The sequence below is a fragment of the Carettochelys insculpta genome, chromosome 6 (assembly GCF_033958435.1).
Source record: "Carettochelys insculpta isolate YL-2023 chromosome 6, ASM3395843v1, whole genome shotgun sequence".
Classification (NCBI taxonomy): Eukaryota; Metazoa; Chordata; order Testudines; family Carettochelyidae; genus Carettochelys; species Carettochelys insculpta.
The window spans coordinates 40650394-40672700 of NC_134142.1; the positions used below are offsets into that span (position 1 = coordinate 40650394).

At 46.6% G+C, this 22307-nt stretch overlaps 1 protein-coding gene across 16 annotated transcripts in view; it reads right to left on the reverse strand.

The window, feature by feature from the left end:
- NRXN3 (neurexin 3) overlaps positions 1-22307 on the reverse strand; it is a 1384038-nt gene that overhangs the window by 1004872 nt on the left and 356859 nt on the right. For 10 of the 16 annotated variants that reach the window (XM_074996688.1, XM_074996684.1, XM_074996686.1 and 7 more), the window contains exon 1: positions 20964-21080. In XM_074996688.1, the coding sequence (XP_074852789.1) occupies positions 20964-21065 (102 nt within the window). In that variant the 5' untranslated portion in view covers positions 21066-21080. Of the gene's footprint in view, positions 1-20963; positions 21126-22307 lie in introns of those variants that run through there. The other 6 variants (XM_074996672.1, XM_074996671.1, XM_074996675.1 and 3 more) reach the window with 2 other exon arrangements.

Sequence of the window (22307 nt, forward strand, 5' to 3'; positions counted from 1 at the left end):
GGATGCCAGGATGGCACCCCGATCTATTTTGTCAAAGGCCTAATTGCCCTGTATTTTCAAGCAACTGCCCCCCACTTCCACCAGCTGTTGGAGCCAGAAGCCAGACCCAGCCACAGCTGCCCCACCCGCCCCCAGCTTCTCCTGCCTGGGGAAGCCAGGAGCTGGACCCGCGTAGCAGTGCAGCTGATCCCTAGCTTCTCCGGGCTCCCCCACCGTAGTGCCACCGCACCCCAGCTTTCCCCAGCTGGGGGAGCTGGGAGCTGGACCCATGCCATGGCTGCCCGCCCACAAGCTTCCCTCGGCTGGGGGAGCCCGAGCTGGAGACATGCAACAGTGCAACTGCCCCCCAGCTTCCCTCAGCTGAGGGATCCGGGCGGCTTCCCCCCCCGCAACTTCCCACAGCTGGAGGACCCAGGAGCTGGAGCAGCAGCACGGTGGTCCCCCAGCTGGTGGAAGCCAGGAGCTTCACTGGCAGGGTGACAGCCCCCACAGGGTAGCCACCTCCTGACTCCCAGACAAGGTGACCATCTGTCCTGTTTTGGCCAGGTCAGCATCATTCCCCTTGCCCCATATTTGGGCAGGGGAGATATGGTCACCCTACTTCTCAGCCCCAGTCCTCTGACCTGAAGTAGTAAAACCCATTCCTTGCTTTTTAAATTTCTTATAAAGGGTAACCCTGTGGAGACTCAGAGCTTAGAACAAAGACTCATTTGGCAGTAATAACCCCCCTTTATTGTTATGTAACAACCCTAGGGGAAGACATTCAAACACATCACAAGCATTGCTAGCAAACCCCACACTGGTTTCAAGAGATTATTCTGGATTAATTTTTATTAGCACTTTCTGTGGGATTTGCAAACTCCGGCTCTCCTCTGTTTAGTATACAAAGTGATGAAGAATACCATGTCCAACAGAAGTAGGTTATGGGAAACCTACCTGTGCTGGAATTTGGCAGGATTTATTAACACCCCCAGTGTTGGATCCTTAATCATAACACAAGGCCAGGGTGTTTTGAAGTTCCTAACCTTCATCTCTGTCTAAACAGCCAAGACTATCATCTACCATTCCTGTTACAGCAGCTTCCTCATCTGTTACCTCCCTCTCACCCACACTCCTTTTCAAAAAAAAAAAAAAAAGAAAGAAAAACTACACTAAAATTCACATCTTCATTCCTTCCTCAGACCACAGCACTCTCCTTCCCTTTTGAATCCCTTCACTCTTTTACTCAAAATGCAGCCACTGTAATGGCTTCACCCTTGGCTCAAACCACCAAATGTCCCTCCCCTTCTAAATCCTTTCCTGGCTCTTTCACTTTTCCCTCCTCACCAGCTTCAAACTTCTTACCTTTTACCCATAAGCCTCTAGATAAATTCATCCCTGCCTACATCTCAGACTTCCTCTTGTATCACGTCAGCTCTCTACTCCTCTAATGCTGGATGCTCTGATTGCCTCCTGTTTTTTTCTACTTCTCTTTAAACTTTTAAAACCATTAATTTGTGTCTGGCACATGTAACATAGACTGCAGTCATTTTCTTTGAGACTACGCTTAGAAACAAGATGAATCTAATCCAGTTGGGATTGGATAAAAATGATCACATCAATCACAAACTCAAGCCAGTGGCCACTCTTTTGTTGAATATGACTGCGTAAATTCAGACGCATACTCCAGAAAACCACAGGCAGCATAGTAAACTGCAGGAAGCAGAAGAGAAAAGCAGTGTGATGGGAGCTCCAGGATTTGTGAGTTTGTGTGAAGAGCTTAGTTTAATACTACCAACGAGGACTTAGTTACTGCCATCAAATTACAATGTTCTCACTGGCTATAAATCCTCAGACACTATCATAAAAGTTTATTGACTGCATAAGCCCATGAAAGGTGTCATTAAACACACCCCGTCTGGTGTCAGATTGGCAGCCAGTATTAAAACTTTGCCAAAGAAATTCATGAAATAAGTCATTTATACAAGGAGGACTCAAAAAGCCAGCCTAAATGGACTAATGCTAGAATAAAAGGAGGCAGCACATGCCCGGACTCTCTTTAGTCCTACAACTGTGAATCCAAAGCCAAATACTGAACTCAAGTGACCAAGCTGAGGCAAAGCACAAATCAACCCAGGTTTCTTCTCTTTCTCCTTAGCATATTGGCTCACCAACTGCAGCCTCCATCAGGGGCATAGGAAGGGGAGTTGAGTAAATAGCAATTGGTGGAATAGAAGTGAGGGATTTGTACAAATATGCAGAAATCAGTACTCTGAATGGGATAGACCTCACACTTCTGTTTGACTGGCCTTCTCCTTAAAACAGACCCTCCAAGGCCAGCCAGCTGGAAGCCCAAAAAATGGAAAGGCTGGCAACCATGAAGAAAGCCTTCCATGGCAGTGGCTAGACTTATATATGTTACAACAACCAGAAGGTGAACAGGAAAAAGATGGTTACATATCTTCTTGTAACTGTTGTTCCTGTCTTTTCCAATTAGGTGTTTGCATTGGCTCAGGGTGACCAAGATAGCACCCTGACAACCCCTCCTCTCCTCAGTTCCTTCTTGCCAGCTATTCTGATAGAAGGGAAGGAGGGTGGATATTGGAATAGACATAAAAACACATATCAAAGAATAACAGTTACAAGAAGGTACATAATTGTTTGAGTGCTTGTTCATGTGTATTCCATTTAGGTGAGTCACATGCCTGAGTTAGGAGATGGGGTCAGAGCTGACAGCTGATTTTGATACCAACCTTCCAAATGCAGCATCATCCCTGGCTTGCTGAGTAATGGCATAATGAGCCATGAATATATGGATTGAGGACCATGCAGCGGCCCTACAGATTGCATGAGCAGGGATCTGAGCTATAAAGGCTGCGGAGGATGCCTGAGCTCTAGTAGACTGCAATGTGATAGGTGGAGGTGGAACCCCAGCCAATCTGTTTCACTCTTTAATACAGTAAGTTATCCATGAGGAAATTCACTGGGCCAATACTGGCTGACCTTTCATTCTGTTTGCAATAGCTACAAACAACTGGACAGATTTCCAAAATGGTATAGTCCTGTCCAGGCCGAATGCCAGTGCTCAACACACATCTAGTGTGTGCAGCCTCTATTGCTTGAGGGGTGGGGTAAGGCTTGAGGTAGAACTCTGGGAGCAAAATGTCCTGGACAAGATGCAACTGGGCCACCACGTTTGGAAGTAAGGCTGGGTGTGTCCTAAGCTGTACCTTATCCTTAAAGGAAACAGTGTGTGATGGTTCTGAAGTGAGGGCTCTCAGCTCCGAAACCCTTCTTGCAGAAGTTATTGCAACTAAAAATGCTACTGTGAGGGAGTGAGAGGAAGGCCTGGCAGTGCAGGGGCTAAACAAGACCTGTTTGCTGAATTAGCCCTGTCCCGTTTCACCTACAGCCAGTGCCAGGCCTGGATAGAGAATAAAAGGAGGGAACTGGGCTTAGTTAGGGGCTGACCAGTGAAGGAACAGGAGCTGATTCTGCTGGCCACAGGACCAGAGCCAGAGCTACCTACCAGCTCAGCTGAAGGTGGATGCAAGCCTCCAAACCCTCACTCAGGCACCCAGGGAGTGAACCTGAAGGAAAGTGGATGCTAGGGCCATCCCCCAAAACTGAAGACTCTTGTAAGTGACCAGTAGTCGTACTCCCCAGACTCTCAGCTAACACGGAGACCAAAGCACTGGGCCATCCCACTGCTGGGGGATCCAGCTACTGCTACCTTGTAGGAGTGGTAGAGTGGTGAACAACTCGCTAGAGGTTTGCAAGTTGGGTCCTTAAGTCTGCTGAGGGCAGGGATAGGCTGATGAATGTGAGGATATCGCCCATCCAGACCTTTGAGGAACTGAGAGACCAGAACACTTGTAAAACATGGAGCGGTTCTCAGCACCAGGGTAAAACACAGAGATAGCATCCAAATGTACCCTTCTGGCTGGTGTGGGGGTGAATAGAAAGGCCTTTCTGTTTAAGAAGAAAAAGATAGCCCAGAATAAATGAAACTGAAGCCCTCGTGGGGAGGGTATGCCTCTGGGTCGCCGAGATTGAGAACCGTCACCATTTAGCCAGGTATGTGGACCTAGCGGAAGGTTTCCTTCTGCTGAGGAGGACCTGTCTAATCTTCTCCGAGCAGCTAAGTTCAGTTGGATTCTGCCACTGAGCTTTCATGCTGTGACATGAAGCGAGTCCAAGTTAGGATGGTGAAGGTGGCCATGGTCCTGTGTCAGGAGATCGCAATGGAGCTGCAATGAGATGTGTGTCTTCAATGACATATCAAGAACCACAACTGTCAAGGTCATGCCAGAGGCATAAGTATGGCCCATGTGTGATCCCGTCTGACCCACAGAAATACCTTCGGGAGCAGATGGATTGGAGGGCAAAACATACAGCAGTAGGCCTTTTGGCTTCTCTATTCTTGGGGGAAGGTCCCTGGAACCCCTTGATGGGTCACTGAATCAGTGACCAGACAGTCTGGAGGGGAATGTGTACACAAATGTTCATACCCCCTGGAGGGGAAAAAAAAGCATATTTCATTGAGCTTGGCCTTATGTATAACAGAGGATGGGGCCTGCCACAAAGTTTTGTTTTTCTCTGAAATTATTTTAATGAGTGACAGAGCAACTTGAGAAGGTCCAGAGGAGGACAGGATATCAACCATTGGGCCCGACTCCTCAGTGACTTCCTCCATCTTCATCCCCAGACCCTGAGCTACCTGACACAGCAAATGTTGTAAAACATTGATATCTTCCAAGGCTGGTGCTGTTGAGGTGCCAGCTAAGGCTTCATCTGTTGAAGATGAAGATGATGGCATTGAAGCTGCTATGTATTCAGCAGCAGTTTGGACTGTCTCACAAAGTACCATACCCAGTGCCACAGGGGTTACCAATGGTGCCAACTGCTCTGTGAGAGGACTTGGTGCAGCAATTTGGTGTCCTAATGGTGCCAGGTCACACTGGTGCACTGACAATGAGGGGTCTGCCAGTGGGGCTTCCTGTACGGGTGCCACAACTGAGGACAGCAGTGTTGGGAGTGGGACAGTGGAAGCCAATGTCACAATCACTGGTGTTGATGTGGGTGTTGGTGTTGCCAGAGGAGTAGGTATTGAGGCCACTGGTGCCAGAGGGGTTGAGATGACCCTTGAAGGTATCAAAGCCCTTGCTAGAGGTGCTGATGGAGGTATGAATGTGGCTGAAACCACCAAGGATGACACAGGGTGATGCCCCTAGAAATCGCCTTGTAATTGATGAAAGGCTACTGTGGCGCATTCTGCCACTGCAGAGGTCATTGAGCAGAATGGTGAGAGCAAAAGCACCTGGACCCACATCTCTGCACACTGCATCAAGAGTGGTAAGAGTCTGACTCTGACACTGAGGTCTCCAACACAGAGGACTATGATGGTGCCAAGGCTCTGAGCCTGGAATGGTGGGAGCTTGGTGCTCTCCTTCTCCATCTACTCAGTACCTGGGGATGTTCAGAGCTCAGTGATGGAGATCACCTCGAGATCGCTGCTGGCTTTCCATTCAGTATGATCTGAGGCCATGCCAGTGCTAGAGGCATCAGAGATTGGTCACAGTACAGAGAACAAAATGACTCTTTAGCTGCACAGAACGCTTCAAGGGTCAAGAGAGGCTGTCAGGGCCCAAGTGACCTATGTCCCCATGGACTCAACCTGCCCTCTCCGGGGGGAGTCGTTGCTCTTTTGGGACGTAACTTGGGGGGGTGGCCCTCTAGGGGTAGCACTTCCCCTGACTTAGGGGACAATAGCCATCCAGCTTCCTCCTTTTCTGTGGCACCAGCAATTGGGAACGGTGCCTCCTTGATGCCCCTTTGGGTGTGTGGTGGTGCCTTGAGATATATTTTTTAGGCACCGAGGTCGATGACGCTGCAGTGCTCCATGCTAAAGAAGTATTTGGCGCTGGATCCCTAGGCCCAGGATCAGATTACAGATACAGTGCCTCTTCCCTCAAGAGTACCTTCAGCCACTGTTCTCTGTCCTTTAGAGTTCTAGGTCTGAACTCTCTGCAGATGTGGCAGCGGTCTTTTGGTGACCCTCTCCTAAACAGTGTAGACAGGAGGAGTATGGGTCACCTTCTGCCATACACCTCACACAGTCCTGGCAGGTTGTAAAACCTGGAGACCAGGGCAAACCACAGTTCTGAAGGTAACAGAAAAGACCCCCAGAGGAGCTATCTAACATTAATACAGTAAACTTCTTTCATATCTGGCAGCCCTGGGACTGGGTGGTTTCCAGATATGAAAATATTATGGATAATAGAAGGGATCCCTTCACCACCAGTTCTCTGATGGCAGTAGGGCAGCACTACATAGTTATACAGTAGTCCTCAGAGCCTGGACCCCAGAGAACTGCCTCTGCCCACACAGCCTGCTCTGCACTCTCCATCTGGGTTCAGCAGCTCAAGCCCTGTGCTGCTGTGTACATGGGGGTGTGAGGGGGCCTCATTGCCCACCATGCTCTGGCCACCCATCCCGCCACCCTCTTGCAGGGGTTCAGCAGGCGCCAGCAGCTCAGGCCCTGGCATGTCGTGCTGCTGCACGGGGAAGCTGGCAGGAGGAGCAAGGATGCTCTCCCCTTCTACTCCCCACTCCACCAGCAATGGCTGCCAAGCAGCCCTGGAGCCTCTGCAGCCCAGGCCCAGGGAAGGGATGGGGACCAGTGGATGCAGCAGCCTCGTTTCAGCTCCCCACCTGCGTCCCAGTGCCAGTCCCTTCTTAAGAAAGAAAAGCAGCAGCAATGGCTCAGGGTGGGATGGGATCCCTTCACTGCCTGTGAGCAGCACAGCCACCCCAAGGAAGAAACCTAGGTGCCGGGAGATTGCCTGGTGGCAGTGCCCTTTATTTGAGAGTGCCGGTTGATTGAATATTGGTTAAAACAGAATTTACTGTATAACTATGTGTGTGCTAGTAACAGCTAGCAGTAAAAACTATTTATAACAATGAACAAAATGGCTTGCCTGCAGAGCAACCCCTCCTGCAGAGCAGGAGTTCCAGCCTACCGTCACAGACAGTAAGAAGAAACTGTTGGCAGGGCACTGTCATGGTTGCTTTGAAGGCACCACTCCAGAGGGTGCCCAGACTGACCCTACAGGTGCTGCTATGGGAAACACTTCTGGCTACTGTGCACACGCACATGCACACACCTAACTGGAATATGCATGAACAAGCGCTCGAAGAACAGTATGTGATCTGTATGTCTTGGCTCACTCTGCTGTCCAAACAGAAGCTCTAGCCAGCACTCCTAACTGTCCTGGAAAAAGCCATGGGATCTGATCTAAGCTGGAAACCTTACCAATAAATGTTCCATTTAGGTGACAATCACTTCAAAGCACAAAAAACGGCAATGGAAATGAGCACCATCTTTCTGTTCAAGCCCTAGTGTCAGGATCCATCCTAACTGTGTGTTCTCCATGGCCTTGTCCAGACCAGCATCAAAGCTCAACATTATTCCACATTGCACCAAAAGATCTCATTGGAAAACTTGCACATTCTTATGCATCTCACAGGGAACTTTAGTCACCACAAATGCTCTTTCCCACTCTTGAAGATTTACCTTGATCAAATTCCAGAAATCACCAGCAAACTTTTTCCCATAGCTAGTCTGGATTGCTGAGCTCTGGACTTGAAACCTACCAAAGCACTTCTCAGAGTGGAAAATGAACATTGGCAGGCAGCTGAGAAGTGTAGTGGAACAGGACAGACCTGATCAGCCTTTTAAAATCACTGGCTCCATTCCCTGCCACCGCCTGACAATGGGGAGTGCATGCAGAAAAGCATGACGTCTGCTTCACTCCTATCCTAGTCAAGGCAGCATCCTATCTCCAGCTGGCACCTCACTGTGTTCAGTTGTGGTGAAAGAGGGAACCTCAAGGACAATCACTCCAGCCAGGAGGTTCTGCCGAGGTTGACATTTCAAGGTGAGGTAACGGCCATGCCTGTTTTCCTCAGCAAGAGAGAGGGAGAAAATATACCCCCTCATTATCCCAAAGCCCGCAGGTGCCAGCAATCCGAATAAACGTGGAGCAATTAACAGAATTAACACAGCTTTAAATAGCTTGGCTCACCAGATGCTGACTCCTAGCAGGGTTCTATAAAACGTAAAGTTATTACAGATTAAACCATTAATCATCTGTTCAGAGACTCAATCTGGATACAAAACCCATTCCAATTAAAACAGCTAATAATCAAAAAGGGAGGCATGGATTTAATGGGCTCAATCATGCCTTCCTCAACCCCATTTTAATGCCAGTCGTCTTCCCACCTCTTCCCTAAATCCACAGTTCTCTTCCTTCACCTTTCTAGCGTTACCACAGTGGAGAGGTCCCGCTGGGACCAAGTACCATCCTCCTGGAAAACAGGCTCAGTGTTTCTGTGTAGCAAGTGGTGTATGACAGATGTGCCAGAACCTGGCAGGCCCATAGGGAGAGAGTAGCTAGAAAGAAGGTGGGCATCTTCAGCTAGGGTAGCCTGCAATAAGGCCAAAACAAGGTAGGCAAAAACATTAATGACCCTTCTAATCCCACAGCCTAGAGGAGCTACCCAAATATATGAAGGAGAGACACTGCCCTAATCACTGATAAAGGTCTATCTGGTATCCGTACACAATGACACAGGATCAGAGGACATATTAAACTCTGCATACTCCATGAGTACTCTGAGTGTGGAGCTTCTGGGCTCTGCATGCCATAGGAGTAAGTGCTTGGAGGTTGGGTTCCCCAGTCAGGCCTCTTTCCTGTGTACTCCAAAGCCCTACAGGAGCTAATAAACATACTTGCATTTCAAGCCACTCAGTTGATATGTGGGTCTATTTTTTCCCTGGCACATTTTGTTTGGCTTGATTTATACCCACATACATTCTTTAAATAATGGGGTCTGTCCACTTTCTTTGGGAGACAATTCTGTAGCCTTACAGATTCCTCCTCACTACAGGGAGTTTCCTTACTTCTGGCCTAGAACATCTTTAGACTGTTCTGGTCTATTTCTCCTATTTCCATGTCAATATTTCCTTTAACAGCTTATTCACCTGAATTTAGGGTTTATTTTTTGCTACCTGACAGCAAACACTAATCAGGAAACTCTGGTAAGAGTAGGGATTCTTCCAAGGGGAGGGATAGCTCAGTGATTTGAGCACTGGCCTGCTAAACCCAGTGTTGTGACTTCAATTCTTGAGGGGGCCATTTAGGGATCTGGGGCAAATAAATTTAAAAAACAAAAAATCTGTCAGGGATGGTGACAGGTGCTGCTGTGAGTGCAGGGGACTAGCCTCAATGACCAAGGACGGTCCCTTCCAGATCTATGAGACAGGTATAACTCCATATTCAAAGGGCCCCTGTGGGAGGCTAGAGGAAGACAGCATTAGATCCTGCTTGCACAAAGGAGAAGCCACATAGAGCCTTATACAATGTGTAGACAATTCTATTCCATCAAAGATGGGTAGAAAGTGTGTCTTGCTCTTGAAGGCTGCTTCTGTGTACAGCTCTTCAGAAGCTCCAGGTTAGGTAACAGGAGAATATTACACACATCATATTCTACTAACTCCTGTGTGAGAGACCAGCTGTGTTCTCCTGCTTGAGACTGAGACCTAAAAGTTACAGGAAGACAAGAGCACCAGTAAATATCCCCCCATGGGAACTGAGTTCACCCCTCAGTTTCTGATCACTTAATTATGGCAGAAACAGGGAGAGCTCCAGTTCCAAGTGCTACTGGCAGACTAGCGCTAGCTCCAAGGCACACTGTGGAGATTTGATGCTGCAGAAAATATTGCCCAAAGCAGGAGTGCAGAAAGTGGGGAGCAGGCCTCATCCAGGGAGGGGGTCCCTGAAAACCCCTAAGGCAGGGGAGGGAGGGTACAGCATGATCGGCTGCTGGATTTCAGGTTCATCCACCTCATTAACAATGTTGAAATATGTTACTGGTTATATGTAAGTGTAGTCACATTTATATGCCAGTTAATAAAGTTTTTACATTCTACAGACATATGTTCTTACATGTGCCAAAAGACTTTTTTTAATATGAACATAATCAAACCTTCCATCAGTTTGGATTAACTTAGATGGGTTGGGGGGAACAGCTAATGGCAGGGACAAAGAGTAGGGTCCAAAGTAAAAAGTTTGCTCACCCCTGGCCCAAAGAACCGAGTGACAGAACCCTACAGTTCTCTGATTGGCCCCTGCAGGACCATCCAGAGGAAGGGACAAGGCCCAGGACAACCAGCCCTTTGCTCCAGGCCCTGCCCCCACACCAGCTCTTCCTGCCCTGGCTCCACCCCTGCCCTGCTCACACTCAGCACCTTTCCCCCAAGTTCCCACACCATCTCTTCCCACCCCTGCTTTGCTCCCACACCAACTCCACTCATTTCCCCAAACCCAGGGCCCCTCCTCACCCGAGCAATACTGGGAAAGGGCGAGGCAGAGTAAAGCATGGCTAGTCATGCTGCTGCTGGCGCTTGTGCTACCCAGGCCTCACGTTCCCTAAAGCGCCAGGGCCACTCAAAGGAAAACCAGGCCCATGCACGCAATTTAACCTGGATGGTGCCTCAGAAAATTGCCTGTGAAATTACACAGACTCCTGGCTTGCTGTGACTTCAGACTACACCTTGCCTTCCATCTGCCATCTCTGACTCTGACCCTTTCCTCTTTATTTTAGCCCGGTACTACTTCTGTTCTCTGACCACAGCCTGACTCTGATGTTGACTCTGGTTTATTAATCCCAGCTGTAATGATTATTCTGCTCCCTGCTTGCTGAAAACCACCTCGTGGCTGGCCTTGTCTCGTGGACATTAGCCCCCATGTAATCGTTAAGCCAGGCTGCCTAAGTAGGGTATCTTCCATTTGTCAGCTTTCCTTGCACTTGAACATTTGGGTGCATACAGTAGTTTCTGGGTGACAACTGTCTCATACGCTAGCCTTCTAGATATCATAGAATTTTTCCAGAAGTAGCATCAGTTATTCTATTTTTTTCTTTTTATGTCAACCTCACATTTGCCATTTTTCACTACAGTAGACCCTCCCTTTGTGGAGACTTGACTTACACATTTTTTTATGAACACGAGTTGAGTCCACGGGGACCCTACTTTCCTCTACCCTGCCTTGCTGCTTACCCCCACACTGCTGGCCAGCTCAGGGGCCCCTTAAGAGGAAGCTGCTGCCTTGCAGCTGCCTGGCACTGCAACACCAGGATGAGGAGGGGTGGGGGGGCAGGCACAGCTGGAGGTGCCCAGGGCCAAGCCACACTGCAGCTGGAGTTGCCCAGGGCTCCAGAGCCATGGCTGGAACTGCTGCTACCTGAGGAGTCCCAGAGCCAAGCCACACCATGGCTGGAGAGTAGCAGGGTCACCATGGCTGCTCTGCATGGCCGGGAGCTGGAGCAGGAGGCACCCTGCCCCACCCCTAACCCAGCTCCACCTGCCCACAGAGGAACCAGAGCCACCAGCTGAAGCAAAGGCTCCAGCTGCCCGCTTCCCCCAGCCAGGGGAATTCAGGAGATTTCCCCAATCCCTGCCCCCAATTTAAGTGAAATTTGATTTATGTGGCGGTTGCCCAGGATGAAACCTCTGCATAAATCAAGAGCTTACTGTACTCTTCTTTCAAGGAACACACATTTTTCCACTTGTTCTTATTTTCCGTCTCCAGCTTTCAGTTTTACTCCTCTTCTTGACTTCCACTTGCCACAGACTTTGCTTTCACACTGATCTTTGGTTTGAATTTGCTGCTTTCCTGGTCAACCTTGTCTGTTATTTCCTGTAAATTTTCTTTGGTCAATGCTATGAGGTCAACATTGCCTAAGACTATTCACTGTTCTTCCACAGAACACACCTCCTATTTCATCTCGCAGTGCTGCAGCTACTACTGCTTCCCCTCCCAAGCTGAACAAATACAGCTATCAGAGAAGAGCACTGAACACAACTAAATCTGTTCCAACAGTTTTACAGACCTCAAACAGGCTTTTGACAGCCTTGGCATAAAGGGTTATTGCAAGTCTTGATACTGTATGACAAACCCAAGTAATTAATCAATCTGATATAAGACATTTACAGGAATTCGAGGAGCGTGGACAGAGCAGACAAGAAGTTCATAGAATGGCTCAGGATGACCATAGGAGAGAAATGAGTACAAACAGTTCTGCCAGATTTGTTCATAAAGAAGAACAGCAGGCTGCTAACTAGACTACATTTCAAACTCCTGTCACTCATAAGGTATGTGTTACTGTCACCAGCCACCTACCACAGTCTTGTTTCAGGAATTCGTTCAGACTCAACTAGACACTAACTATCTCTATGCACTTATGTCATATTCATCTTTGCAGTATGCAAACCCTCAGAACATTTAGGATCACCTTTCTAAAGGTATTTAGACACCTAAAGATGCAGATAGATGCCTGGTGGGACTATAAAAGTGTGTTGGCAGATGAGACACCTAACTCCCAGGACAGGTGATGAAAATATAAGCAAGTTCTTATCTGCATCTTTAGACACCAAAATACCTTTTCAGTATCTGGTCCTTAATATTATTATGGCATTTTATATCTTGATTTCTGAAAGCAGTGCATAAATGGACAAACCATGATGGACAAGTTAAGTGACTGGCTTAGAATCAGAGCACTGGTCACTGGCAGAGCTGAGATTAGAACCAATGTTTTCAGATGAGACTGTTACTCACGCTGTGCGGTAACTAAGTTCTTTGAGATATATGTCCCTACAGGTGCTCCACTGTAAGTACAGCAGCACACCCTGCACCTGGAATCAGAGATCTTCATCAGCAGTGCCCATCAGACTGGACATGTTCCTATCCTGGTTTCTTGCTATTAACAGGGCATGGGCATAACACTGTGTTCTTTCTCTCTGAAGCAGAGCAGAGGAGGACAGTTAACAGAGCACCCACAGGTTACACATCTTAAAGAACATCAATTATCGAACACAGAGAGTAAGCCTCTCTTCTTCTTCCAGTGATGTCCATATGGGTGCTCCACAGTAGGGGACTCGAAGGTAGTGCCCCTAAGTGGGAGATTGCAGCTTTGGAGTGACATTTACTGCCAATGACAGGATCATATCCTAGGAGAGTGTCTGTTGCAATGGAAACATACTAGGAAAAAGTTACTAAGGTCGATAATGAATGTGTGAAATATTCTCTAAATGTGGTGAGGGATTGTTTATGGTGGAATTTGAAAGATAAATATATACATTGTAAAAACCACTTTGAAAGGTGTTTAGACATGGCTGTGCCTCTGGATCTTTCAGTGGCTGACAGGATTAATCATAACAGAGAGTTACATTGCTCTGATCCTACTCACAGAGCCCGAAAACTTCAAGACCTCTACCAAGCATTTATAAAACTTAATTATGCAGTGGAAGAAATAAAAAATAGATTGACAGGGCCAGACAAATACCCAGAAACCAGCTACTTCAAGATAGGCCCCAGAAGATCAATAACAGAACACCAGTTGTCATCACCTATAGCCCCCAACTCAAACCCCTGAAACGCATGATTAAAAACCTGCACCTATTCTAAATCAGGATGCTACACTCCAGAAGGCCCTAGGTAACAGGCCTGCCCTCTCCTATAGACAACCTCCTAACCTAAGAAAAATTCTCACTAGCAATCAAAAGTTACACCACAGTAATACTAATCCTGGAATTTTTTCTTGCAACAAACTCTGCTGCCAACTTTGTCCACATAGTTATTCTGGGGATGCCATCACTGGACCTAACCATGTTAGTTACAAGATCAAGGGCACTTTCTCACGTACTTTGATCAACATGACAGATGCCATTATGTGCCAACAATGCCCCTACACCATGTACATTGGACAGACTGGGCAAAATCTTCACCAAAGAATGGATGGACACAACCAGATATCAGGAATCTCAATATACATAAGCCGGTCAAGGAACACTTCAGTGAAGTGGGCCATTCTGTTAAAGACTCGAGAATTTGTGTCTAAGAATAAAAAGACTACAAAAAGAGATTACGTAGAGAAAGTTCTGAATTGAAGTTCATATTCAAATTCAACACACTATCATTTGGTATGAACAGAGACATCAATTACCTCATGCTTTTCAAGGACTGCTTCCCTTCCGTATGTAAGGCCAACAGACCCTAGTTGCCAACACCAAGGACTGAACCTGCAATCAGAGGAGCTAAAGCCCTGTGCTCTACCCCATAAGCTAAAGGCCAGCTGCTTCTCAGCCAAGGCTGTACAGCAGAGACTTCACTCACCCTAGTATGAGGTCTCAGTGCCTGTGGGTACTACACTTTGAGGCTCATCATTATCTCAGAGAGGACACTTCACCTCCCCCACCCATCAGCCCCCTGCTTCAATCCTACGTACTTGATTTGTCAGTTTTTATTGCAATTTTTTTGGACCTCTGTACTTATGTCAGCCTGTACTGGAAATGAGATTGATCTGATGAAGTGGGTCTGTCCCATGAAAGCTCATCACCAAATAAATCATTTTGTCAGTGTTTAAAGTGCTACATTTCTGCTGTTTTGTTTTGTAGGAATAATGGTAGTTTTTGCAAAGGGTTAGTTTTGTCAAAATAAAATACTAATGCTCATCTCCTGTCTAGGTTGTATAGAGCTGCCACTTCATGGTCATCATGAGGCTTGAAGAAGAAGCAAGGAAGGCATATTTGTAGGCTGAGGTGGAAAGATGATAGAATGGGATGTAGTGACAGAGAGAAGGCAGGTGTTAAAAGCATGAATGGAACAAGAGTCAGACAGATCAAATTGTTAAGAATGAATTCATGTGTGTGTGAGAGGAGAATGTTAAACAGCAATTTTGATCTGACTCCTAAGATTAATCCTTACTGGAGAAGGGGAAAGATGTGATGGAGTTTGCATGGGAGAGTGCAGACTTGCGGAGCCCAAAGAGAAGAGGGAATCTATCTTTGATTTTCTCTCTCTCATTCAGCTTTGCCAGCAGAGCAGATGGCTTACCAAACCAGGAAGCTCACTTATACCCCGAAAGAGGAGAGAAGAGGGCATTTTACACTAGTCAACTGTGCCTCCTCCTTAGTTAAAATACACAGTGGATGTGACCCACACCTACCCAGTTTGACACTTTCTGATGTCTGTCTTACATCCTCTTAAGATCACAGGCAGAGATCCCGGGGTACAGCAAGGAAATGTTGGGTAATTGCAAGTGGAGAAAGAAAGTTCCCACTGAAAAAAATTATAGGGACTGTCAGGAATACCTATCATCACCCAAAAGGAAGAAGAGTCTGGGATAGATAGCGCCAAAGTTTCTCTCCTCAGTGGAAGCTGAATTAGTAAAATATAACACCCAAACCTTTTCCAGACATAGGGCAATTCAGGCAGGCTGCCTCAATCTCTGCCCTCTGGGGAGCCCTGCTGTGGCTACCTCAACTGTCTTTCACACAGAATGGTCTCCCATCTTGAGGATAGCTCCAACCTCACCTGTGCGGCCCAGGGCAAGCAGCCTGGGGGATTACTTGAGCCTGGCAGCAGGAGTTGCCCTCCCCTGCATTCACAGCGGCGGCAGGAGCCATGGGAAGTAGAGTGATGCAGCAGCCTCTTCCACACTTCACCATTTCCCAGCCAGCTTTCTCCACTTCAGTGCAATGGTGGGAAGCAGAGCAACCCAGCCCCAGGCCACGCCAATACCCCAGGCAATGCAAGCTGGTGCTGAGCTGCTCCACTTCCCAGCACTGCGGGAGATGGGTAGCAGAGCAGGCTGGTGGGTCGCTCTACTTCTCACAACTCTTGTTGCTACAGTGAGTGGGGAGGGACTTCACCCTGGATGCTGCCCCATGCCAGCCCCCCACCACCACCACACTAGTCCCATGAGGGCAGGGGGTTCAGGGAAGGGGTGCGATGGGGGTGGGGGAGGCAGTGCAGGGGCAGGAAGAGGGGGGGAGGGGAAAAGCAGAAACAGGAAAAAGCTTGTGGGAGGGAGTGGAGTGGAGCAGACAGAAGAGCAGGGATGGGAGAAGGCAGAGTGGGGCATAGCAGGAGCAAGGCTTGGGGGAAGGGGAGGAATGAGAGATGGGTGGGGATGGAGCAGGGATGGGAAGAGGCCTGGGGCTGAGAGGGTTGACAAGGGCCTTACCCCCTCTGAAGGACCACCCTGATAATACCTCACCCTCCTTATCTCTCTAATATCATGGGACTAATATGGCAACAACAGCATTTTTGAACCATCAGTTGTGCGTGTATGTCCTCATAAGACAAATGATGGCATATGGATAGCTGAAAAGGCGTGAGGTACTAACTGGTAAAGCCACCTCGTCTGTTGAAGACTCCCTTTTTCCCATTTGTTTCCCTATACATTTTTCGCTCAAACACCCCACTGAAGAAATTCTTGTGTGTATTCTGATTCCTTTTCTCCTTAGAACAGAGCAGATACAGGAATAGCCCTTAGGGCTAGGACAACATACATTGTGTGCACATCTTCAGGAGTGCTACAGGCATTATTGTGTTCACCACTAAGACTAAGTTGCCACTAACTAGGCTACAGGTCAATACCACCCCAATCTGTACATCCCAGCTGCTCACACACATTTGCTATTACTGCCTACCAGAATAGGAGTTACAAACATTTCTTTACTGATCGTCTGTCTTCTCTTGCTTTTCTAACCTTCTGAGGATGCTCATCTTCTTAATGAGAGGTGCTGTCTTCATACGCGTCTATGTGTAGCATATTGTGTGTACTATTAGAATACAAATAACTATGTACATACTAATAAAGTTGCTTGCAATTTTCTCGTCATTATTTTTCCTGGCTCATCTGCCTGAATACAAGCCAAAAATGAACTCTTTTATTGTTATTCCTATTAACTTTATAGAATCCAGAATTAAGTTAAAATCTGTGTTCAGAGGTGTTAAGCAATGCTAACTGCCATTGACTTCAGCTGGAAGTGTGGTGTATGGTACCTATGAATATCAGGACACAGTCTTTTTTATACATACAAAGATGTGGTGTCTGCCCCAGAGAGGTTGGCTGGGTCTACACTACAGAGTTTTGTCGACAGAAGAGGCCTTCTGTCAACTTAACTCAGGGAGCATCCACACGCTTAAAGCATTCTGTCGACAAAGTCTTGACAGAACTCTACATTTTTCTCAACAGTATCATCAGCCTAGGAAAGACTGAGGTACTGTTTCAACCTGCTTCAGGATCTGCTGTTCCCCCCAGTTCAATCTTTATTGAAGGAACAGAGTTAAAAACAGTAGAGAAGTTCAAGTACCTTGGCAGCGTGATAGCCAGTGATGGCTCCCTTGACAAAGAAATCAATGCCAGAATCTGCCAGGCCAGCTGGGCACTAGGACGTCTGAGAGCGCAAGTGCTGAATCAGCACAATATCCGACAGTCCACTAAACTGAAAGTGTACAAGGCTCTAGTCCTGACCAGTCTCCTATATGGCTGTGAAACCTGGACCTCGTACAGAAAACATAAAACTGCTGGAGCGCTTCCACACATGCAGCCTGAGGTCAATACTGCACATTCAATGGCAGGACAGTTATGAACCTGGAAGTTCTGGACAGAGCAGGAACCATGAGCATCGAAGCCATGATTCTGAAAGCCCAGCTTCGCTGGACAAGGCACGTCATACGAATGGAGGAGTCAAGAATCCCTAAGCAACTCCTCTACGGTGAACTCTCCCAGGGCAAAAGGAATCAAGGTAGGCCTCGCAAGAGATATAAAGACTGTGTGAAGGCCAACATTGCTCATGCTGGTTTAAAACCAGATCAGCTAGAGCAGCTTGCAAAAGACCAAACAGCCTGGCGTGTTCTTGTATGAAACACATATGACAACTTTGAAGAGCAGCGATGTGTACGCCTCATTGATGCTTGTGAGAGGAAGAAAGCAACAGCAGCAGCTGCACCAACAGAGCCAGGACAATTCCCTTGCCCCGACTGTGAACACCCATGCCATTCAAAGATTGGTCTCCTCAGCCACATGCAAGTCCACAACCAATGAGCCTGTGCAAGCTCAAGACGTCATCGTCGGACACGAAGGACTACCTACACATTATCCCTCAAAAATTTGAGGCATAACAATCTCTGGATGGAGAACTGTCAACAAAAGTGCAGTGTGGACACTTCTGTCGACAGAGCGAGTTGTGTGAAGATGCAATCTGTTGACAGAGGTTCTGTCGAGATTACCCTGTCGACAGATGCTTCTGCTGTAGACATAGCTGTTATGTACTCATGCTGTCGGGACATTTATTTCCTGTAAAGGATATAATTCAGACCAGATCCCATTTCCAACAACCAGTGCATATCTCCTTCAACCAATTAAGATTAAGGCAGATAGCTGTTCCAACACCTTGGGGGGGCATCACTCAAGTCAAGTACCCAATACACATGAGGCAGCATAAGACTACTTCAGAATAGCCTAACACTGCATGTGGCTGTTTTATGACATGGCAGAGTTGTTAGGCAACTACAGAAGGGCATATGAGTTAGTATGGACAGTTCCATGATTTCTTTAAGATAACCATCCACTGCCTTGTGATGGGCTGTCAACCCTAGTCTGGGACATATGGAAACCTTTTACAACCTTCTAATACTCAGTGGAGCTGACCCTGCTCACAGTGCTCTAGGGAGACAGACCACCTCACCTGGGCCCTGTTTTCACCCAACACAACAGCAGGTGGAGTCACTTACCCAAATAGCCACCTGAGTGCCAACAGCAGACATCAGCTAGCCACCCAGCCAGTTTCTTCTGGAGTATAAACACAAAATTATGCCCTCTTGCACTGCACAAGGCAATGTACAGCATAAGTTCAGAGAAGTCACCCCCTTCTCAAAGTGGAGAGGAAATACAACAGCCTTTCACTCCAAACTTATTGGTTTGGATAAAGCATAAAACGAGTGCAGTAACTAGAGAAGATAGATTTTAAGTGACTATAAATAATAGCAAACACAAAAATGCAAACAATACTTAACATACTAGAAGGACAGTATTTGAATTGACAGTCTTTCACCCTGACAGATGATACAGACTTGCAGATGCACAGGGCACCAATGGCACTTGATTTGCAGCTTGGCATTTCAACCCCATTCCAAGTACTTTTCCTATGAAGTTTCCCTTAGATGTTTAGTTGGGGGACAGTGAGAAACAACAGATGCTGCTGCTCCCTGTTTTATACAGCTTGAGCACATGGTGAGAACCTTTTGATTGAAAAACAGTTCCCAGCCCAGCTTGCGCAAAAATATACACTCCCCAAATGGAATCCAACCATGTGGACTGGTCACATGTCCTTGCAGAGTCAAGGCAGACATTATTTACAGGCTGGCCAAAATTTCCACGGAAAGGCTCACCAGTTGGGGGATAAGCTTCTTCTAAGGTCTGTTGTTTTCCTTAATGGACCACTACTTTGAATGGGCCCTTCACAACCAGATATTTAGACTGGAAGCATTTTGCCTAGTGGATGTCAACCAGACGTGACTTCATGTGAAGTACAGATACATAGTCAATATTGATAACTTCAGATACAAAAATGACACATGCATACAAATGGGATCATCATATTCAGCAAATCATAAACTTCCCTGATGACACCTGTGATGGACTACTGGCCAGGGAGCCTGAGACAGAGCTCTGTTTTCTCAGACTTGCCCAAAGAGGGTTATAGGAGCCAGCTGAGCAAATCCAGGCCTGATAGCTGGCAGCTGTGAGCCCCTGAGCAGAGGGGTTATATAAGGCAGCTCTGAGGGCATGGAAGGGAAGGGACAGGAGCCAGAGCATGGAAGGCTGTGCTTCCCCGCAGCTGAGTAGCCAGAGGGGTTTCTGTGATCAGTAGGAGACAGAGGGACTTTCACACCTAACAAAAACACAGGTGCCTGGAACTGGAGTAGCCTCCACTGAGTTTATGAACAAAACAGGCAGTTGGTATCCAGGTGTGTGAGAGGCTTCACTGCACACCTTACATGCCCTGTCTTATAGAAAATACATCATATCTATGACATAATAAGAGCACTAGGAAGAATTTGGGGTGCTGTGTCACATTCACCTCTTTAATCAGATCTACTGATACTGTAATGTCCAAAGAGAGGGCTCAGTGGCACTGGTGGCTGAAAACAAAACCAGACATACTACAGCAAGCACACAAGAAGCCCATTCACAACACTTGACATTGCACAGCAGCACAGGGACTCTGGTTACTGGCAAATCTTATTATGAACTTTGTAAGCTGTCTAGGGCAGTTGATTCAAAACCTGTGATGTCTTTTAGAAGACAGCCTTCAACAAAGTGACATGAACATTGATACTCAGGGTCAAGAAACCATCAATAGGAAGGCTTTCTTATAACAGTTGTCATGAAAACGCAGACATAGACTAGCAATTACCCCAGGGTACTGGAATAACTACAGTGATTCCTATTCCCAGCATAGAGAAATAACTGCACATGTTCAGATCCTTCTGTGTAAGACTTTTGGCAAGAGCTGTCTTTTTAAGGCTCACAACTAGAATATATAAGTACCAGTCATCTTATGCTGCCTGCAATATTGTATTTCATTATTTCTTATTACCATTAATTTACTCTTTTTTGTTACTCAAGTCATTTAACAAGGACACTGAAATTTTCTGATGACTGTGGTTCTCCTTCTTCATCACGGAGAATGTTAGTTAGCAACAGGTCATTTGCCTTATTTTTCTGGCTATTATCCCGATGCCCACATATGTTTACCACTGCTCTCAAGTGGCCAACAACCTACCTTACTGCCACAGACAGCTATTGGAAATCTTTCTGTAGCTAAAGCAACAGAGATGTGGTTTTTAGACTCCAGGTTCTGGGGCACTGTCTTTAATGCCTTGTCTGTGGTTGACACCATGTTTGCCTGTGAATGTAATTGCAGAGCTACTGCAGCATCAGTGTAAGATTCAGAACATATGAGAGTCATACAGGATGTAATGAAAGACAGGAAACAACTTTTTTGTTGGCACAGGGTGGTGGAGGGGAATAAAAACCAGAAAGCAGTTGTCAAAGAAGAAACTTACCTCTTTGAGACAGCCCATGAAGTTGTTGCTGACTGGTGACCCGGGTAAATCAGCTGTACTAGGGCTCCCTCCTACATAGAAGAAGTCATCTGAACCCAGCATGGTATAGTCCTCTTGTGTGTAGCCCGTGGTAGTGAGGATTCCATCCACAGAGATTGTTACCTGTTCAAGGGATATAACGGACAAAACAAAAACAAAAAAAAAAATCCCAGAAATGACCTTACAGTCCCAAGAAGGACAAGTTGCCTCCCCTATATTTCATATCACTTTTGTTAAGTTTTTGGTGAAGGTTTTTTGTTTGTTTGTTTTTATTTGGTGTGGCCAAGTTCCATTTTCTGGTCTGCTTTGCCCACAACAGAAGCACTCTAACTTCTGTTCACCCCTGCACTGTTGTTACTGCACTGCTCCCAAGGCAAGCAGATGTTCCAGCCATCAAGATGCTCACTAAATCAGGCTAGAAAATGGAACTGTCCTCCAAAGGGATTGTTCATCTTAGGTGATTTTATGACTGATTAGTATTTATATTAATTATTATGGTTAGTTACAGTTGTTAGTAAAAAAAAAAAAAAAGACTACAGAAGTCAAAGCCGATATCTTGGGTTTTTTGTTTTATGGGTTTTTGCTCACGGCACACTGACAATCATGCATTCGGGGAGGGTTGGTGGGGAAAGGATCTCACTTTCAATACATTATGGATGTGCATGCCATGGGCGTACTCCCACTACCCACCACCGCAAAAACCAAATAAAAGAACAAATAAAATGTATAAAGCATTGGCTGAATCATAGCCAACATAATAATAATATAATATGAAAGGAAGAACTTACAAAAACGACTAAATGAAATCAACCACACACCAGCAAGTGTGAGAGGACAAGAGAAGAGAAAGAGAGAAAATGCAAAGCGTGCACACATCACACTTTGACAGGCCCATGCCAATAAGATCTGGAGCCCAGAAAGACAGAAAGACAGACAGAAAATCTATTTCACACTTGCATGCAATCATCCAAAATGAAAAACCAAACAGAAAACAAGATCATCATAAATTAAAAGGAAAAGAAAAAAGACCCAAAAAATCCCAAACCCCAAAACACATGGAGAGCGAAGGGGGGAGCAGAGGGGGAGGCGGGAAAGAAGGAGGTGAAACTGATGTGAATTTTGTTTAATGGTTGTTAGTGACTAGACAGGGATATGCAGGAAAAAAGATAGAGGCCAACAGGAGGAGAAGGACAGGTCACCAGATATGGACATGCCATGCAGAACGTGTAGTGAAACAATCATCTGAGCTCCTTTCGGCCATGGCAGGTGGAATGTCAGAGAGACAGAGACAGAAAGAGAGGAGTT